The 19199-nt window shown below is 39.0% G+C and overlaps 1 protein-coding gene across 2 annotated transcripts in view; it reads left to right on the top strand.

The window, feature by feature from the left end:
• Window positions 1–1594: 1594 nt before the first annotated feature.
• The window catches only part of kcnh3 (potassium voltage-gated channel, subfamily H (eag-related), member 3), a 169613-nt gene continuing 152008 nt past the window's right edge, over window positions 1595–19199 (top strand). The window contains exon 1 of one of the 2 annotated variants that reach the window (XM_008437609.3): window positions 1595–2469. In XM_008437609.3, the coding sequence (XP_008435831.1) occupies window positions 2394–2469 (76 nt within the window). In that variant the 5' untranslated portion in view covers window positions 1595–2393. The remainder of the gene's footprint in view (window positions 2470–19199) is intronic. The other variant, XM_017302023.2, reaches the window with a different exon arrangement.

The following is a 19199-nucleotide window of genomic DNA, read 5'->3' as shown; positions in this document are numbered from 1 at the left end:
GAGTCAGAGAAACTCAGTTTGAATGAAGTAAACGATCTGTCAGGAATGTTGCCATGGATATCGCTCGTTTATAACATCTTGCCAGTTTAGTTTTATATATAGAACTAGAACTAGCCGTGCTAGAATGATGTTGAAGAAAGATGAAGAAGCTCTGGTGAGGTTTTCATTTAGTTTATTGAAATATGTATTAACTGTTTTTAATTTTTAAATAAACTAAACTATTTTATTATGAGAGGAGCAGGTAAGGGAAGTCATAGGAGAGCCAGGGTGGAGTTTCAGAGTGTGAAGATATAAAAATTATATTAATTTCATTAAAACCAGAAAGGAGAACGGGTGAAGACTGATGTCAGGTTGATTTCTTTCAACGTTTCAATATTTTTTTCATTATTTCCACACTATAAGGGTACTGGTTAGGTTACAATAAGAAAAGTGCTTGAGGAGAGGTTTAAAAATAGTGAATATTTTTGCTACACAGTAAATAGAGTTGAGATGTATAATAATGTATACATCTGAAAATTAAGTTGTTTAAATTCTCATTCTGTATGATAAAAACATACTTTTTATATTTAGTTCACATTCTGACACTGTACATTACTGTAGTGTCTGTTGTGAATCCATGAATCCATGCAGGAACATCAGGCTGCAGAGAGTCAGAGGGAGGCAGAGACAGAAACACATATCTGTAGATATTTCAGTTAAATGTTTGCAGCTGAAAATGACAGGAGAAAAAAACATTTAGTCTTTTTGCTTCAGTGTTTTTATGGCTCATGTTTGGTAAGTTACTGGAAAGTGAGACTGAGTTAAATGAGGAGCTAAGATGTTTGTTAGACGTAAAAAGTATCATTTTTATTTATTTTGTAGATCAAACTGTTGCACTGACGTAGAGAGTTGTTCAAGAAGAACAAAACTTGTTTTTTAGATTTTATTTTTGTTGGTCAAACTGCTGTATTGAGTTTAAAACTGCTGAGTCCTATTTTATTAGCTGTTTTCTACTTTGGTTTTAGAAAGAAGTAGAACCAGTTCAATTACCAGTCAATTTATATCAATGCATTTTGACCAATAATCAAATGCCTTACTATATCAGATATCAAAATCTGGTAGCCTGTCTGTACTATGCATAACTTTAATCTGATTATTGGATTGTAAATAGTAACGTGTTAGAATACTTGTTACTGAAACAAGGGTCAGATTAGAGTAACGCATTACTGATGTGTTGATGGCATAATTGTTTGACATTTTTGCTCAAGCTATTTACTGATCTGTCAGGTTTCCGATATGCGTCCCCCCCCAATGACAGACTCGTTCCTACGCCCTTAGCTGCATGTGTTGTAAGAGTGTTCCCATCGGAAAACAGAACAACTCGAATTAATGATTTTAAAGTGGAAAAATGTCGTGTTAGTAATAATACACAAAAAAGGGTGCAAAACTGTCTAAGATAAAAGCAACCACAAGATGGCGTAATGCGACCGTTCCATGACATTTGATTCTCTTCCTGAACGCGTCCAAGCGCCAGAATTCATAATGTGGTGCTGAGGAGAGAAACAAAGGATCACCAGACTCCATCCATTTTTTTTTTTTTTTTACTTTTTTTTGGTAAAACTTAAACCTACACAGCCAGTATTAAATTAAACGAGTTATTCCATGGAGTTTCGCTTTAAGAAATGAAATAAAGCACAGCACACAGGTGGATTTCTCGTGAAAACACACGTTTCGTGTCTTTGTGTGAGTCTCCACTCCTCGGTCTCTCTGGAAGATTCTGGGATTCTAACGAGATTTTTCAGAGTCAGGTGTTGATCCGATCAAGAGGAAGGCTGCGCCGGCTTCCCAAAGCGAGGATCCCTTTGTTGTCTCCCACACCTCCACTTTGAAAGAGGACCAGAGCTTGGCGAGACCTGAAAGGCGTCATGTGACTCTCAGTTGTGGCAAGATAACCACGCAACGAGCGAGAGAGAGAGAGAGAGAGAGAAGGAGGGTGGGGGGTGGGGGGGGGGGAGCTGAGGAGGAGCCTGCTGCTATAAGATGCACTCCGCGCACCATCAGCACCAAAACTTCCAGTTCGCACCATCCATCCTCATCTCTGGCGCCCGCGCACACCGCATCCTGGCTGCTTCCGTGTGATTCCTCCCTCCTCCTCCTCTCCCCCCTCCCCCGGCTTTGGAGGGTTGCACAGGTGCATCCCTGGGTTACTGCTCGCTCCCGGCTGACTTGATTATGGTCACAGCCCCCGAGGTGCCAAGGTGGAGCCGCAGCGCGTATCTCGGATCGGTGCGCTTCTCCAGGGGCTGGGATGCGCACCGGGCACCTCCCGCTTCCTGCCGAGTTTTGGGTCTGAGGAGGAGTCCAGCGGCGCCCCGGGGCGCAGAGGCAGGAGGAGCCAGTCGACCCGGAGCAGGATGCCGGTGATGAGAGGGCTGCTGGCCCCGCAGAACACCTTCCTGGACACCATAGCCACCCGCTTCGATGGCACCCGTGAGTAAAGCAGCTCTGGCTTTTTTTTGTTGTTGTTGTTGCGATCCCTTCTTTTTTCCTCCGAAAACATCCATTTATTTGGGGGAAAAAAAACACACTTTTGTTCTCCTAATTTCCATATATGCACGGTTGGAATTATTTTAAGGATTAAACTTTAAAAGTTTCCATGCCAGATTTTCTCCGCAGTGTCTCAGAGGATCGGATGCACACAGGTGGTCCAGGTGCATTCAGCAGGTCACTACATATGGGCCAGTTATCAGTGTCAAGGCAAATATGAAAAATATGTATTTTCCGTCCTACTGCTCTTGGCTTAAAGTTCTGCACGTTCTCTGGGATGTCAGGGAAAATAGCGGTGCGCATTTATCGCATAAATGATCACTTATCGTGATACATTTTTTATCATGATATTGATTTATTGTTGTTGCTGATGTTTAAAAAACCCCAAATCTGCCCTTGTTGTCAAGATTGATAATTTTATTATATTTTCTCCATTGTTAATAAATAATATATTTGAAAATACATTTACCTGTGCAGCTTTGTGATACAAACACTTGATGTGACTGCTGTTCTAAAGAAGCGTATTACAAATGGGAATGTTTTGTCAAGTGCAGAATTTGTGTTAGTGGGACTTTAATTACTGTGACACACAGTTACCTAAAAATGTGTGATAAATAGTTTTTATTATCACTTTCATTGTTATGCAACAGTACTTCAAAATATTGTCATAAAACGTGGAAGTCCATATCGCCCACCCTTAAAGCCAGGAGTTATGCATACAGTGCTGCTCCTCCCCCACCTGTTGCTGTGCTCTGCTGTATAGCTGGCTGAATGAAAATCTTGGCTGCAGACTGCCAGCAAATAAACCTGATAGTTATCAGTTCATCATGGTCCCAGTGCAGATAGAAAAAGCAAAACGGTGTGTTATTCTCAAAACTGTGAACTTTGACCTGAAAATATTAACTAAATTTAATGAGTGTTTACTTGGTTAAGTCCATTCTTTAAAAACTGGAATGAGAATAAATTCATTTTGACTTTATTAGAAATGTAGTTGTAATATTTTTGCAACTTTTTTCAATAATTATTGCATGTCTTTTTGTTTTTAAAAGAAACTTAACTGGATAAAATTATGCTTACTCTTTTAATTTTCATTTTTTGAGTGACTATTGCAATGCTGTAAGAATAAAAATCACTAAAACCTGATATCGGGGCCTCTCAGAGCATCAATAGATTATTTTGATTACAAATGTGCACAAAACTTTGTTGATAATCTGCAAATGTCGAAAAAAAAACAACATTTTTTCAGTTGAGGTGTTTCCATTAAATAAGAAACACACTTACAATCACACACGAATAAGTTTGTTCACATGTTAAGTCATTAGCAGCGCCATCATACTGCAACTACTTCCTGTTGTCTTCTTCTTCGTGGTTTGCACCAGTAGTAACATCTTGTTGTTGATCATGTGACTCGTGTGACAAAAAAAAAATGTTTCCGGTTTTGCAAGATAAACCAATTTTGATACGTCCCCTAAGTTCATGCATTTGCCGTGTTTCCATTAAGTGAGTTTATCCCTGAAATGTGAAATTGCGCAATTTTATGGTCAAAATGGACGCTCAGGTTACATATTTTTTTCTGATATATAAACGTGCAATCATCTACTCTTTTCACGTCCTGCTCTACCTTTTCTTCTTCTGTCGGCATTCAGTCTGCAGGCTTGTTTTCGTCTGTCCGTGTCAGCCAGTCAAAGCAGACAGCTTAAAGTTCACGACGTGCGGCCCACTCAGATCTTTCCTCGTTCTTCCCGCCCATAAGAGCAGTCGTTACTCCTGACTCAGCATCGCGCTGCTCTGCTTCTTCAAAGCCACTAATCAAGCTTTTTGTTCCTACTTTGATTATCGCTCGTCACTTACAGAACAAAATGTTTCTGTTGGTTTTTTTTTATTATTATTATTTTAATTTTAGGTGTGCTTTCTCTTCATAAATCGTTTTAATCAAGAAGAAAATGTGGGCTCCCAAAAATCAAGCCTGAACGTATTCGAGGACGTCACATAACCGATAAGGGAACAGATTGTGCTTCTAAGCACATTTTTTTTGTAATTTTTTTGTAATTTAGTAATTTATTTCAGACAAACCTTTCACCGGCAATGTAGAACAAACACAAAGTACATAATAAATTTCTTGAAGACACATCACATCGGTGATTATGAGTCTGAAAAGGAGTATGAAGAAGTATAACTTATATAATCAGACCCCTTTTCCAGCTGTAATTTATCACATTATTTTCAGTTTCCAGTATCCTTCCTGACAAAATGAAATAATAATTGTAGTAATATTTCCTCAGCCAAATGAAAGTACTGCATACACACACATACACATTTGTACACGTACATATATACATATTCACATATACATACACCTATACACATATACATACATACACCCATATACACACCCATCTGCTTATATACAAAATACACAACTATTTACATACCTTTATACATTTACCCACACCTGTACAGACCTGCACCCACTTGATGAAATCAAACTTAGAGTTTTAATTCCCAGCCAGGATTATCCCCCTTGTTCTTCCTTATACCTTTGAATAATAGCTATTTTGAGACCTTTCTTAAAATATCTCATGCTTGGACTTTGCTTCAGCTCTTTAGAGAGTTTATTCCAGATCTTCACACCAACACCAGAAATGCACATTATTTTCATTGTTGTTCGAGCCTTCAAAGTTCTGAAATTGAGGTTTTCTCTATAGTCATATCCCCCCACTCTATCAGAAAATAATTTTTGAATATTTTCTGGTAATATTTTGTTTCTGACTTTAAACATAATCTGTGCAGTTTGAAACTCTACCAAGTCAGTGAGTTTCAGTATATAAGAATCTATGAATAAATTGTGGGTATGACAATAAAAATCAACGTTATGAACTAAACGGATGGCTCTTTTCTGTAGTGTGCATAATGATTGAAGTGATGTTCTGTAAGTGTTGCCCCAAATTTCTACACAGTAACATAGATATGGTAAGATAAGTGAACAGTACATAATATATAGGGCAGAGTAGTTGAAATATTTTCTGGCATTAGAAAGAACTGCAATACTTCTTACAATTTTAGATTGGACATATTTTATGTGAGGTTTCCAACAGATCTTATTTTGAATCATTACTCCCAAAAACCGAATTTCAGTCACTCTCTCCACAGTGATATTATCAATTTTTATTTGTAAATCACTCTGCTCTTTACACTTACCGAACAACATAAACTTTGTTTTATCTAAATTTAGCGACAATTTGTTAATTTTAAACCACTCTTTCAGTTTATATAACTCTAAATTCATTTCAAGCAACAACTGTCGTAAATTTTCACCCGTACCAAATATGTTTGTATCATCAGCGAATAGTACAAAGTTAAGTCTCTTGGAGACCTTACATATATCATTTATATACAAAATAAACAATTTTGGCCCCAATACTGATCCCTGGGGAACACCACAAACAATGTCCATGCATGAGGACTGGACATCACCCAACTGCACAAATTGTTGCCTATTGCTGAGATAACTTTTCATCCAATGCAACACTACTCCTCTTAGACCATAACACTCAAGTTTTCTGAGGAGTATGTCATGATCAATTGTATCAAATGCTTTTTTTAAATCAATAAACACCCCAACAGCATGTTTCTTTTTATCTAATGCACTGGTCACCTCTTCTATTAAATGCAGAACTGCCATCGCTGTGGATCTTTGTGGCCTAAATCCATACTGACTTTCAGACAGTAGATGATGTTTACTAATAAATCTTTCTAATCTAACAACAAATATTTTTTCCACAATTTTGGAAAATTGTGGAAGTAATGAAACAGGCCTGTAATTTGTGAAATCATGTCTATTCCCAGATTTATGTAGTGGGATGACTTTCGCAATTTTCATTTTTTGTGGAAATATTCCTGTTTGAATTGACAGGTTACAGATATATGTTAGTGGTTGAATAATTTCCACAATCACCTTCTTAATTATTAACATATCAATACCGTCATAATCAGTTGACCTTTTATTTTCACATTTATGTACTATATCTATGATCTCATTTTCCTCCACTGCTGTAAGAAACATGGAATCTGGATTTCTAACTAATACATCATTTAGTATTTCATGTCCTGTGGGCTGTGGGATTTCCTCAGCCAATTTAGGGCCCACACTTACAAAGTATTTATTAAAATTATGAACTATCTCTTCCATGTTATTTAAATGTTTATCTCCATTGTTTGTGAAGTATTGTGGATAACTAACATGTTTGGAGTTTTTTCTAATAACACTGTTTAAAATATTCCAGATACCTTTAATATTTTTTTTATTTCTGTCCAACTGTTTACTATAATAATCTTGTTTTGCTATTCGTAAAACAGCAGTCAATTTGTTCTTATATTTCTTGCGAAATACAAACATTCGTTTGTATTTTACTGGCTGTTTTTCTTTTTTCTTTCCTTTTTTATTCACTCATGTTTATCTGTATTGTGGCTCCAATAAAACATTTCAGAAATATTTCATGAAAACATTAACTCACATAAAAGTGAAGCAGGGCAGACTGCACCAATGTGTTTACTGATGGTGGATTCCTGAACCTCCTGTGATGTCATCAACACAAATATTTATCGAGCAGAGTCAGACATTTGTTGTTGTTTTTTTTTTGGTACGGTTTGTAAATATATATATACATATATATATATGTTGTGTTTATGAAATCCTGCAGAGGAAATCTGTACCTCCATATACAACTATATTGTCAGTTTAGATTTGTTACAGTGTTGTCTTTAAAGACGGCTGAGACGATGCTGGAAAAACAGACTGGATGTCTTACTTTATCCGACTTTCTTTTGTTTTTTTCTTTCTTTCGACTTTTCCTTCCTTCCTTCCTTCCTTCCTTCCTTCCTTCCTTCCTTCCTTCCTTCCTTCCTTCCTTCCTTCCTTCCTTCCTTCCTTCCTTCCTTCCTTCCTTCCTTCCTTCCTTCCTTCCTTCCTTCCTTCCTTCCTTCCTTCCTTCCTTCCTTCCTTCCTTCCTTCTCTCCTCTCTCTCCTGGTGAGTGTGTCTTTGTGAGCAGACGCGATGAGCAGCCCGAGTGTGTTTGGACCCATGCTGTGTTGGTGGGTGGGCGAGAGATGCTTATATACCGCGTCCGAGGCGGCTCGTCTCTGCCTCTGTGTTAAATATTCAGGGTGAGGAGGGGGGAGGGAGCTGCTGGCTGCCAGTGTCTCCCCCTCCCCGGTCCCCCTCTCCCCTCCTTAAACAAGTTAGCATGTGACAGGTCGGTGGAAAAAAAATTATTGTGAACGGGAAGGAAGCGAGAGGCAGATCCAGATCTCGCTCGGAGGCTTTAGCCGAGAAGCTAACAAACCGGCGGCGGCGCATTTAAACGCGCTCACTCTGAAAGGCAGAGCGGCTTGCTAAAGAGAGGAAAACACCCAGAAACATGTGCTTCGTTATTATCCCTCCCTGCTGTAGCGTGTCATATGTCAGGCTATGAATGCTGCATTATTCATGGGGAGAGGTTTGTGAACATGTGCTGCTCGCTGCTGACACAGAAATCCTTAAAGATGCTATCCATCCCCGCTCGGAGGATAGCGGGGTCTGAACGGGGCCAGTCTTCTCTGAGCGGCCCCTCCGCCAGCCGAGGTGTGATGATTACACATCTCCAGCCGAGCATGCGCAGTCTTGGTAATTTACACGAGGGGACGTGAAGAAGAGGGTTTGAAATGAGAGGGTGTGGGGCCGGGACAGGTGGCGGAGGAGGAGTTATTGCTGATGTTGCAGGTAGCATCCATTTCTGCCCCATCAGTGACAAAAGATGCTTTCCGTTATTATTTAAAGGGGCAGTGTTCTGTAAAAGCAACCCTTTTTGTTACGTTTTAAATCATGTTATATTATTCCCTCATCAAAAAATATATCTGGAATGTTGCTTTTGTTCTTTTATGCTTAAAGAATCCTTTAGCCTCCCATGAAAGCTGTTGCTCTCACCAAGCACCAAGCCTTTTCCACTGAGTTCCTTCAGACTAGCCAGCAGTAATCAGCAAACCCCTGATGGAGCTCACAGGCCACACTTCTCATTGAAACGCTGGTTAAAAAAAAGTTGTTAAAGGGTTAATTAATAGAGGAGTGCTGTTCTGAAGACTTCCTGAAGGTGGAGTTTCAGAAAGAGCTGGAGTTTCTTAAAGAGACAGAGGTCCAATTTCAAGGAATTAATTGACAGAGCAAATTTTCTTTTCAGTCAAATTTATTATATGCAGCATTTTTATAACAACTAAAGCGAAGACGGTTACTTGATTATGCTGTAAAATGTCTCTATGTGCCTGGAAAACACATAATACTGCCCCTTCAACAACACTGAGAAATTAGCTCCTCATTAAATCACACACTCTGGTGAAAATGGATGAGAGGGCCCGTTATCGGCCGGCCTGTGGAAGTGATGGAAGCTTTGTGTCCCAGGTATAGTTGTGTGTGTGTGTGTGTGTGTGTGTGTGTGTGTGTGTGTGTGTGTGTGTGTGTGTGTGTGTGTGTGTGTGTGTGTGTGCGTGCGTGTGTGTGTAGGTGTGCGTGTGCGTGCGTGTGTGTTTTCTGAGAAGGGTTCTTTTTTTTTGTTTGCGATTTGAATCAGATGGGAACCCTGATTAATCTAAAAAGCCATTCATCTCTGCCACAGCCCTCGCTGAAAGCACTTCATTTGCCGTGGTTATAGGAGCGTCAGCGGCTTTGTCTGGCTGCGCCGCCGCTTTTAGATGACTGCATATAAAGCCTGGGGGGGTTGCTCAAGTGCTCCCCTCAGAAATACCTCCAAATCCTCAAGTCTAAAGCAGAAGAAGCCAGAGCAGGTCAAGTGAAATCTAAGAACAGTTTCTTTCAACTCTAACAAGGAAAAAAAAGAAAACGTTAAAAGGATGATGATGCAAATAAAGTAACATGGAAGTTTAGCATCGCATACATCATCTTGCAAACTTATCTCTAAATAGATTTTGTCACATCACCAACTGTGACTTCAGCATGTTATCGAGCGTGCATGCAATTTTAATCCTTAGCTCCCACCACGAGCACGAACGAAGTGCTCATGTAAGACATAGTGGTGTTAAACACTTGACAGTTATTTGCTACTTTTTGTTGGTCTGTCACATATATTTCTAATAAAATACATTAAGAAAACTTGGAATTATTTTTTTCTTGACTCTTTATTTGTAGAAGTTTGATATCAGATTGGGTTTCAATCTGTTGGTTTATGTCATTTTTTCATTGTTCTTTTACAGTTTGCATTGTATAACAAGCCAATATATATTTTCCCAAAGATTTTTTTAAACCAATAAATGATTTCTCTAAACAAAGACAAGACAGTTACTGGAGGTCGGTGGATCAGTCTAAACATGCCATATTGCACACCTTCAGCTACTTTAGTGATTAGCACAGTTAGCGATACTGACTGTACGCATCAGTCTGTATGTCTGTTTGAAGGGTTTAATCTTTAAAAACTTTTTACTGATGGCAAAATAACCAAATTCAAGTCTTCTTTACTTACTGAAGATGTCAGGACAGAGTTGTTTATCGTGCGTTCACTGATAGAAACATGAGGACGGGATTTCTGGTTTCAAGCATAAAGTTGTCTGATCCTGGCCACAGAGTTTGTAGTTTCTAATTATTTTTCCGTTAGTTAAGAAACAGATTGCCATGTTGTGTGGATGCTCACTCAGGTGCTTCTTTGCACAAATTCCCGTCCCTTCTGACAATGTGATCTTTCAGAATTCAAATGATTTATTCATCAACTTTACAAATAACAAAGACAGCTCGGGTGGTGATCTTATCAATGGATCCTATAATATTCAGTTTTTCCCCTGACAGATATTTGAGTGGAGCTTTGTAACTGTGACTAAAATATATCAGGTACTCACACTAAGTAGCATGTTTTCTCATTTATCAGCTTACCCTATGGAGGTCTAGGGGTCAAAGTCTACTAACAATGAAAGGACTTTAGTACATGCACACACACCTACACACTCAGATAGATGTCACACACATAGACTTTGATTTGGGGTGAAGTGTTGTATCACACTGCAGTCAGACATCACAGCTTCTGAATCATACAGTCGGAGGAAGATTATTATTTATAGCCCCCTCTCATGGAGTCTCCAACACCTCTCTGAGCAGCATGCAAAGGAGAATGCACCTTGTATAGTGTGGAAAAAAAAAAACTTGAGAAATGTGTTTCAGGTTTTTAAAATGTCCAAATGAGAGGATTTATAGAGGTGAGAGGGGCTGTGTTATGTAAAGCTGGCTGTTTTAAATCATGTCAAAAGCATACCTGGGGTGTTGCTTTGATTAATCGTCCATGGCAACCAAGACGCTTTGTGGAACCAAACGCTGCCTTCCAGGACAAAGTTTCTCCTCAGGACTTTCTAAGTTTCTGAGCTGCCCTCCCCCTGTGCCTCCTCCACTCAGCTCCTTCAGACTAGCAGCAGCAATTAGCAAATACCTGGTGGAGCCGAGCATCTGCTGAGCTCAATATGCAAAATACTTTTCAGTGAAATGCTGGTATAAACATTGTTAAAGGGTTGATAGAGGAGCCATGTTGTGAGGTCTTCCTGAACGCAGAGTTTCAGAAAGAGCAGGAGCTTCTTAAAGAGACAGAGACCCATATTTCAAGGTGTTAAATTACAAAGTCAAATTTATTTTAAAACCTGCCTAATTTGACAGCAGTAGCATTTGTTCCAAGAGACTCTATGGAACAAAGGTTATATTTGGCATATATAGGATTTTTATAGCTTCTGAAGGTAACATACTTACTTGGTGATGCCATAAAATGACATAATCAACTAACTATGATTACAACATATTACTTGTCTTTTGAGTATTATTATATGAAAAACATATAATCCTCAAAAGAAATGCATAAACGAATCTTGGAGCAAAGGGCCAGTGAGAAACATCGACCTCACGGCAGAGCGATCAGTGTTTGTGTGGGGCTGCACAGTGAAAACGGCGTCTGTGTGGGACTATGAGTCAATTGGCCCTATTAATTGAGCTGGTCTTGGCCTGCTCCTAATCAGGTTAGGGCCTGAGCCTGCTCAGCACACGGACATGTCGGGCAGACGCTCCCAGCGCTCTGTCAGCACCCTCTCTTTATTTCATGTTTCATTTTCCTCCTGCAGAAGAGGTCAGACAGGCCAGGGGGAGGGATAGAGTTAGCCGAATGCAGTTTGTGAATGATCACATCTTTAATCCCGACTTAAAACACAAAATGAGCAACTCTAATGCTCTTCTGGCATTATTGCTAACTTGCAGAGGCAAAACAGCAACATGTTCACTGGTTAAACATAAACTTAATATTTCTTCACTGATTACAGATGCCAGAAACACTTACTTCCAGGAAAAAATGTAAAAAAAAAAAAAGAAAAAGAAAAATTAGACTTTGCCAAAAATCAGTGAAGAAATCCTATTTCATTATATGACGTACCATCTCATTTCCCCTCAGGAAGTTTTCTGTTTTCTTACAAGAGATGCTCTTACTATAAAGACTTTGTTTTGATCACATGTTACTTTGCTACAAAGCTCTTTCAGAGCGAGTTGTGTTTCATTATGTCTCCTTCTGAGAGCTGCCAAGTGTCAAATCATCTGACTTCCCTTCCTTCTCCTCCCATCAGCCCTCCCTTGTGTTCATTAGTTGCCACCCACCCTGGTTGTGTTTGTGTGTGTGTGTGTGTGGGGGGTGGGGGGAGGTGTACCTATGTGCACGCAATAAGTGAGAAAATGAGTGTGAATGGGTGCTGGGAGGAAGACTGTGCCTGTACCTGTGCAGGTCTGTGTTGTGTGTGTTTGACAGCAGAGCTGCCTGGTGAGGCATTGTTGTGCCTCAGGTGTGTGTTTCCCCCGTGGCGCTCTGTGCTTAACCCCCTCGCCGCCCCAGCCCTTGGCTTCCAGTCCTGCAGGAGCAGATGTAATGACAGGCAGAGTAATGGATGAGTCGACTGTCTGTCTCTCCGCTAGCGCCGCTTATTATGCTTTACACCGAAGAAAACAACTGAGATTTATATATAATACGTCTGTGAAAATGTTATGTTAATGAGTAGCATCACGGTTGCTGTCCTAAGGAAATACCTGATATCTCAGCTCAGTGTAGTCAAAGTTCTTGACTATGTCTAAACTCTGCACTGCAAAAACAAAATCCTACCAAGGATTTTGTTTTGTTCTAGTTTCTACTGGAAGTACCTTGGTACACTTTAAGTAAGACAAAACTAACTCACAAGAAACATTTCAGCGAGATGTAGGAGTCGATAATAAGCCAATAATTCCTTCATATTGATGAAAAAGTACGAGTTCCATTTACAAGATTTTTACCTCGTGTTACAAGTGAAAAAAAATCTGCCAGTGGAACTAATGATTGACTTAAAACTAACTATTATATCTTGCTGAAAAGTTACTTGTAAGTTAGAATTTGGACTTATTTGCAGTGGACTTAGATGTTTGTACTAGAAACTAGACCAAATATACTTGGTAAGGCTTTATGTTTTTGCAGTGTAAAGATGCACAGATCAGCATTTTGTGGCCATTTCAGTAAGGCTGTCGCCTGCCTGTACTGATTTTGGCACGTTCCAGTTTTTGTTAAAAAAAACTAAGAACAGCATTTAATTACCCTTCCTATCTCAAATTACTTTATCTTAGGGGCAGAGGCAACATCACCGTACATTTTTGGTAAAGCAGTTGCCGTGAAAAACTGAAAATAATTAGAGTTGACATTTCAAACCGGCTTTAGGTTGTTGTAGTAGCAATTAGTGGAGTTAATGTGAGGCTGGCATTACAAACACAATGGCTTTGTGTGTGTGTGTGTGTGTGTGTGTGTGTGTGTGGGGGTGTGTGTGTGTGTGTGTGTGTGTGTGTGTGTGTGTGTGTGTGTGTGTGTGTGTGTGTGGTTTCCAACAGACTGCTAACGGTTCCAAATCCAGCATATCTCATGACACACACAGCTTTAACCTCACACTGATCAAACAGAGCACCTTTTCTGCTCTCAGTTTTTAACACCTCGCCAATTCTGAAAAAGGCTCAAAACGAAGGGCTAATTCACCAAACAGTGCACTCTCCTCCAGTTGGGCAGCTGTTCTACTCCCTCCCTTTGCTTTATTCCTGCACTGGATTCATGAAGCAGTTTACAGTAAACAGGTGTAGGAGGAATCCTGCCCAGCGACTGAATAGATGGGAGCAACTTGTGCCTCTTTTTTAATGTTTTATGTTCAGTTATCAACCAAATTGTTGATTTAGCTGATACCAAATCAGATGCAGAAGTAATAAAGAAAGATGTTTTTCTTTTTATTATTCTTATGATTAATCTCACGGGTCTGTTAATTTGTTTTGGTGTGTTTTTTTATATTTTCTTTGCATAACATTGACAGTTTTGATGCAAACTGAATCAAATTTGGCCAATTTGCTGAAGGAAAAGTTTTCATTTTGTAAAACTATCTTTAATGTGACTTTCAAACTAAGCAACATGTTTGTGTCCTATTGACTCCAATTCAGAGACACACGACCATTACAGTTAGATTTCTGATGCAACTTAATTGTCATTAGCTGCCGTTTAAATCTCTTCACATTTTTCTACATTGTTTCACTAGATATTTTTGTCTTATGTCATGTTCTATGTTGCCACCAATTTGCATGGGTGGGGGGAAAACTTACAAATATTCTTGTATCTTGAAGACTAAAGATAAGAGCATTCATAAAAAAATGAATTAACAATAAATTATGTTGAGATATTTTAAAATTATACTTAGAAGAACCCATAGCCTATTAATTGAAGTAAGAGCGCCACAAGCCTATTTTTTTTTGCAACATAAATCAACTATTTTCATTTATTGTTCCAGTCTACCACAAGAATTAGACCTCAGAAGAAGGCAATAAGGGCAACTTCCTAAAAAGTGAAAGTTCCCTGGGGTGTGATTTTTAAAGGTATCCAGAATATCTGCATATTAAATATAACATATTTTATTGGACCAGCAACCCTCCCAACCCCACAAAGGGACAAGGGTGCAAGAAAACGGATGGATGGATGGATATTTTATTGGTTTATGAGTGGAAACAGCTAAAGCCACTGACCAAACAGAATGATGATGAACAGATGGGCCACTTATGCAAATGTGTTTTAACTGACCATACTGATGGCTGCCTCTCTACGTCTGGCATCGTCTTTTTTTGCTGGTCCAGTCAAAACATGGGGAAAATCATTTTAATAACATTTGGACCCAAAAATGTACAGCCTGCACGTCAAAAATATGACTTCTGTTGTTATGACTGGACAAAACAATCAGAAAGGAGAAGCAAGTGATATTTGACAGTGGATACAAATGGATGCAGAAAGAAAGGAGTGATCTGGAATATGTGGATATGTTGGTGATTTTAAATGTAATTGAAATGTAAAATAACACAGAGAGAAAAGAAAGCACAGGAAAGTCCAGCAGTATGCAAGGAGACAGCTCACAGTCATTCAGTGCAGTTACAGCATCAGCACATTAAAACTGAGATCAGGACAGATATGTACAAAATCATTGTCTTCTTGTGTTACCAATGGTTACCTCTAAAGGAAAATATGCAGCCATCATCTCTGCTGAACTTGACGGAACATTTTTAAGAATTGTCTTTCTAGGTAAAACGTTAAATTGCTGGAAACAAGAATTATGTGAAGAGCAGTGACAGCATGTGGGTATGTGAGTGTATACGACTGCCTTCACTGTAGAAGCCATATAGTTTTCCTACAAAGTCTGACTTTTATTTTTGTACCGTTTTCGGGCTCTCTTGTGTCACCTGTAGCCGTCAACCCGTGTCGGCAGTAAAACAGAGACGTTCCGGCAGCATTGATCCAGTAAATAGAACAATAACCTGGCTGAGCATCCAGGCAGCGCTGCAGGCGTTTCTTCTGTAGCGGAACGGAAACAAATGTCAAAATCTCTAGCTGCATTTTCCCACCGGTTTGAGCCGTTCAGTTTGGAGCTCAGCAACATCTAACGGGTCCGAGCGCTTGACTTCCGCTTGTCAGACACACGGTGTGAGCCGCGGTGAGGCAGAGAGAACAAACGCTGGAGACAGGTGAACAGCGCAGACAGGTAGAGCTGCAGACAGAGCCAGAAATAGTCACCGGGCCAGGTGGTCACCGAGGATGTCACCGTGTGCGTAAGAAACGAGAGACGCAAAGGACAGAAGAAGCAACGTGTGCAGGAGGAAGAGGGCCGAAGAGGCTGGGACGTAATAGCAGTAAATGAAAGTGATGAAGCCAAAGTGACAGGAGGTACATTCAGACGGCTCTGGAGTAATGCGCTCAAATAGGAAGCAGATGAATCCGGGTTCCAGCTTTGCTAGACCCCAGACTTTCTGCCAGACTCATACACACAACAGCAGCTAGAGGAAGGAGCTTCCGAATGTTTCCTCAAATGTGGTTCATTGCCTCATTTACCTGAATTCTTACTCAGTTAAGCTTGTGTTAAATCGTGTCGTATAGTAAATGTGCGAGCAAGCATGATTTATGATGCTGCTCACTCAGATTATGGTTAATGGCTCTTCTGTGAAATATAATATACTTTTACACAATTTACTGACCCTGGAGGAGCCAACGTGTTTCTTTCAATTGTGTTATTGTTGTAAAAATGACATTGGTCAAGTCAGGAAATTAATAAGGAAATGCATCATAGTTGACGTGGAATAGCAGAACAAGTATTTAAGTTATGAGATAAGACAGCAGTATGCCGTCAGCCTCTTATGAAGAGTACAGGCTCAGGGTGAGTTCACACCAGTCCGGTTCAGTTCGCTTTAATCCAATTCCTGGCCGTTTGTCCAGAAAGTCCGGTTCATTTGGGGAGGACTGTGGTCCACCTACAAACTGATTGATCCATTCAATTAAAGTGAACTCTGGAGCGGTTCAAATGCGTATGTGAACGCCAAGCCAATCGGAGAGTGCTCCAAAATCAGGAAGCGGACTACAGCACAGGGCATTCTGGGAAAAATACAACCAAAACAAACATGGAAATCTAGCACTGGCTAAAGACAAGAAGTCATTTCTGCTGCTAAAGACAAAAGAGAAATCCTACAACCATTAAAATCTGACGCCACTCATTTTTCGTTTACATTTTGCGCAGAAGGAAGTTGCCCTTAGTGTCTTCTTCTGAAGTTCTCATGTCGTTTACTTCATTGGTTCTTGCTGCAGCGCCACCACAGGCGAGGGGGAGAACAGGTTTACCAAAGAGTTTAGTTTAGATTTTGAGCTGACTTTCTTGCAAAGACTAGGAGTTCACATCAGCAGACTGGTATGAACACATCATGCACTTCACAACTGCAGCTGCTCAGCGATCACAGACTGAAGGATTCATCAAACCACCTAAGAGCCAAATGAATGCAACAGACACATAAATGCTGATGATACAAGATAATCTCTGGATTCAGACAGCCTATAGTCCTTTTGCACCGCTCAATAAGAAGACTAAATTACCATTTGAAATACTTCAAGTTCTCTCTCAAATAGCAGACTGTGCTTTTGTAAGTTTGCAGCATTTATTTATTTATTTATTTATTTATTTATTTATTTATTTATTTATTTATTTATTTGAGGTTGTTTAAAATTCAATGTTGATTTATCACTAAAAATATGTTACTGCTGTTTATTTTTCAGTATATATTACCATTAATAAAAAAAATTTTTGACTCGGCTGGATTTACAGAAATTTAGGAACCTCTGACTAAGAAAAGTGATTACAATCAGAAAATATTTTAGAAATGTTAATTCTTTCAACAAAGCCCCAACTAAAGCATTTTTTAATAATTTAATAAATTACTCAAACTTGCTCATTTAAGAGCGTTTTCATCTATGTGATCATAATTTTAAATCATCGGTTTATTCTAATGAGACCCTTAAATATCCATATATCTCTCTTTTTGGCTTCTTTTTATTCTTATTTTCAGTTAGTCTGTCGGCTGCTTTTGACTGAAAAAACATGCAAGTTGCATTATAAAGACCAGCCAACAAAGGGCTGAATTATTCAACTCTGATTAATAGGGACATATGTAACATATTTAATATGAGTGGAGCCAGTTAGTCATCAATTCTTGTGCTGCTTCAAGGCAAGCTTATTGAGACATAAAACTGATTTCATCTGCTGCTTTTCTGCAGAAATTTTTTTACAGCCATTTTAACATAAAGGTCATAAAGAACCAAAACTTCACTTCTACTGTAAAATGTTGAAATTGTATAATGTAGTAAATCATAAGAAACTGTCAATATAGTCTTAATATAAATCTATATAACAAAATCTGTACTATAGGCAGCTACTAAAAACATTAACATTGTTTGTTTCTGCTTTAGTTTGTCTCTGCAGGCGTCAAAGTGTTTAGTGATTTGTAACTGATCAGATCTAGAGACTAAAGAGGAGCTGAATAAGACTGATTGTTTAAATGTGATGTGCTGATTTCCTTCTAGTCCTGAACACACTAGGTGTCCTTAGTTATTACAGATATCAAAATGTTCATACAGGTGAAACGTGCCGAGGTCTCGCAGTGAACGTCAGCTCTGTTGGTTTAATCTGAACCTGGCTGCTGTCCATGGTACTGAATGGAGAGGCGCCTCGATGTTCATTTAGAAAATAAATGTTCCAAGGTACAGCTGTAGACCGGCTGCACAATAAAACTATGAGTGTGTTATTACTTATTAATGTTTTCTGATCAGATTGTATTTTTAATTTTAAAAACAAACCGTTGTGGAAGTGAGTGGAGCTTTAACATAATGTAAAACAAACAATATGCAATCATAAAATTCTTTTAAGAATGTTACATAGGAAGTGAATGACTTGCACTGTTATTCATGTGGTTGTGTCTAATTGACAAATTTTATTTTATTCATTTTTTTAGATGTATCTCAGTATTGATAATTTAATGTGCTAGGTTCACCTTGAGGTTCCCACCACAAATCAATAACTCGATAACAATGAGATATTGTTAAATCTCACCTTGTCCAGCTGAACTCAAACTTGATTAAAACCTAATCTATTCATTGCAACATTACTTGTTTCACAGGAGAAACTCGTTATTATGGACCAACATGGTCATTGTTGTAAAAAAACAAAAAATAATAATAAAAAAACCCTTCAAAATGCAAAATGCCTCAGCCTTCCATAGTGGGGTAAAAAGAAACAAAATTGACTTTCACAAACATAATGTAAATATCAACAATTATTTATCAAAAAATAAATTGCAGTCATTCTATACTTTTAATTTCAACCAATCAGACTGAAGCTCCTGTCACCACACTTCCTGTAAGGGAGCTAGGTTTGTGGCGGGCCTCAAGATGGCCGCCTCAACTGTGACACAGAAAGAATGGTCACCTTTACACACTCTAGAACCGATAAAAGAGAATGATTAGAGAAAAATGGAGTTCTTCTTAACAGTGCCTTGAGCAACAATGGATTGATACGTGACAAAAAGAAGCTGAAATCAAACATACAACCACAAGGTTGATACCGAGTCAGGCACCAAACACTGGCTTTAATCTTTCAACTGAGCCCCACTTTGACAGGACATTTGAAATATCCCTCCAGGTTCCTTAAACAGTTTGCGTTGTGTTGTTTGTAGCAAACAGCTTCAGGTTTACATTTGTAGTCCTTCCTGGTGCTCGCCCTCTCCCCCGCCTCTTGATTCAGGCTCATAAGTAACATTGAACCGTCG

The sequence above is a fragment of the Poecilia reticulata genome, chromosome 2, assembly GCF_904066995.2.
Source record: "Poecilia reticulata chromosome 2, P_reticulata-male-v2, whole genome shotgun sequence".
Classification (NCBI taxonomy): Eukaryota; Metazoa; Chordata; class Actinopteri; order Cyprinodontiformes; family Poeciliidae; genus Poecilia; species Poecilia reticulata.
Note: the sequence above shows the minus strand (reverse complement) of the source record. Positions and strands in the feature narration are given on the sequence as shown.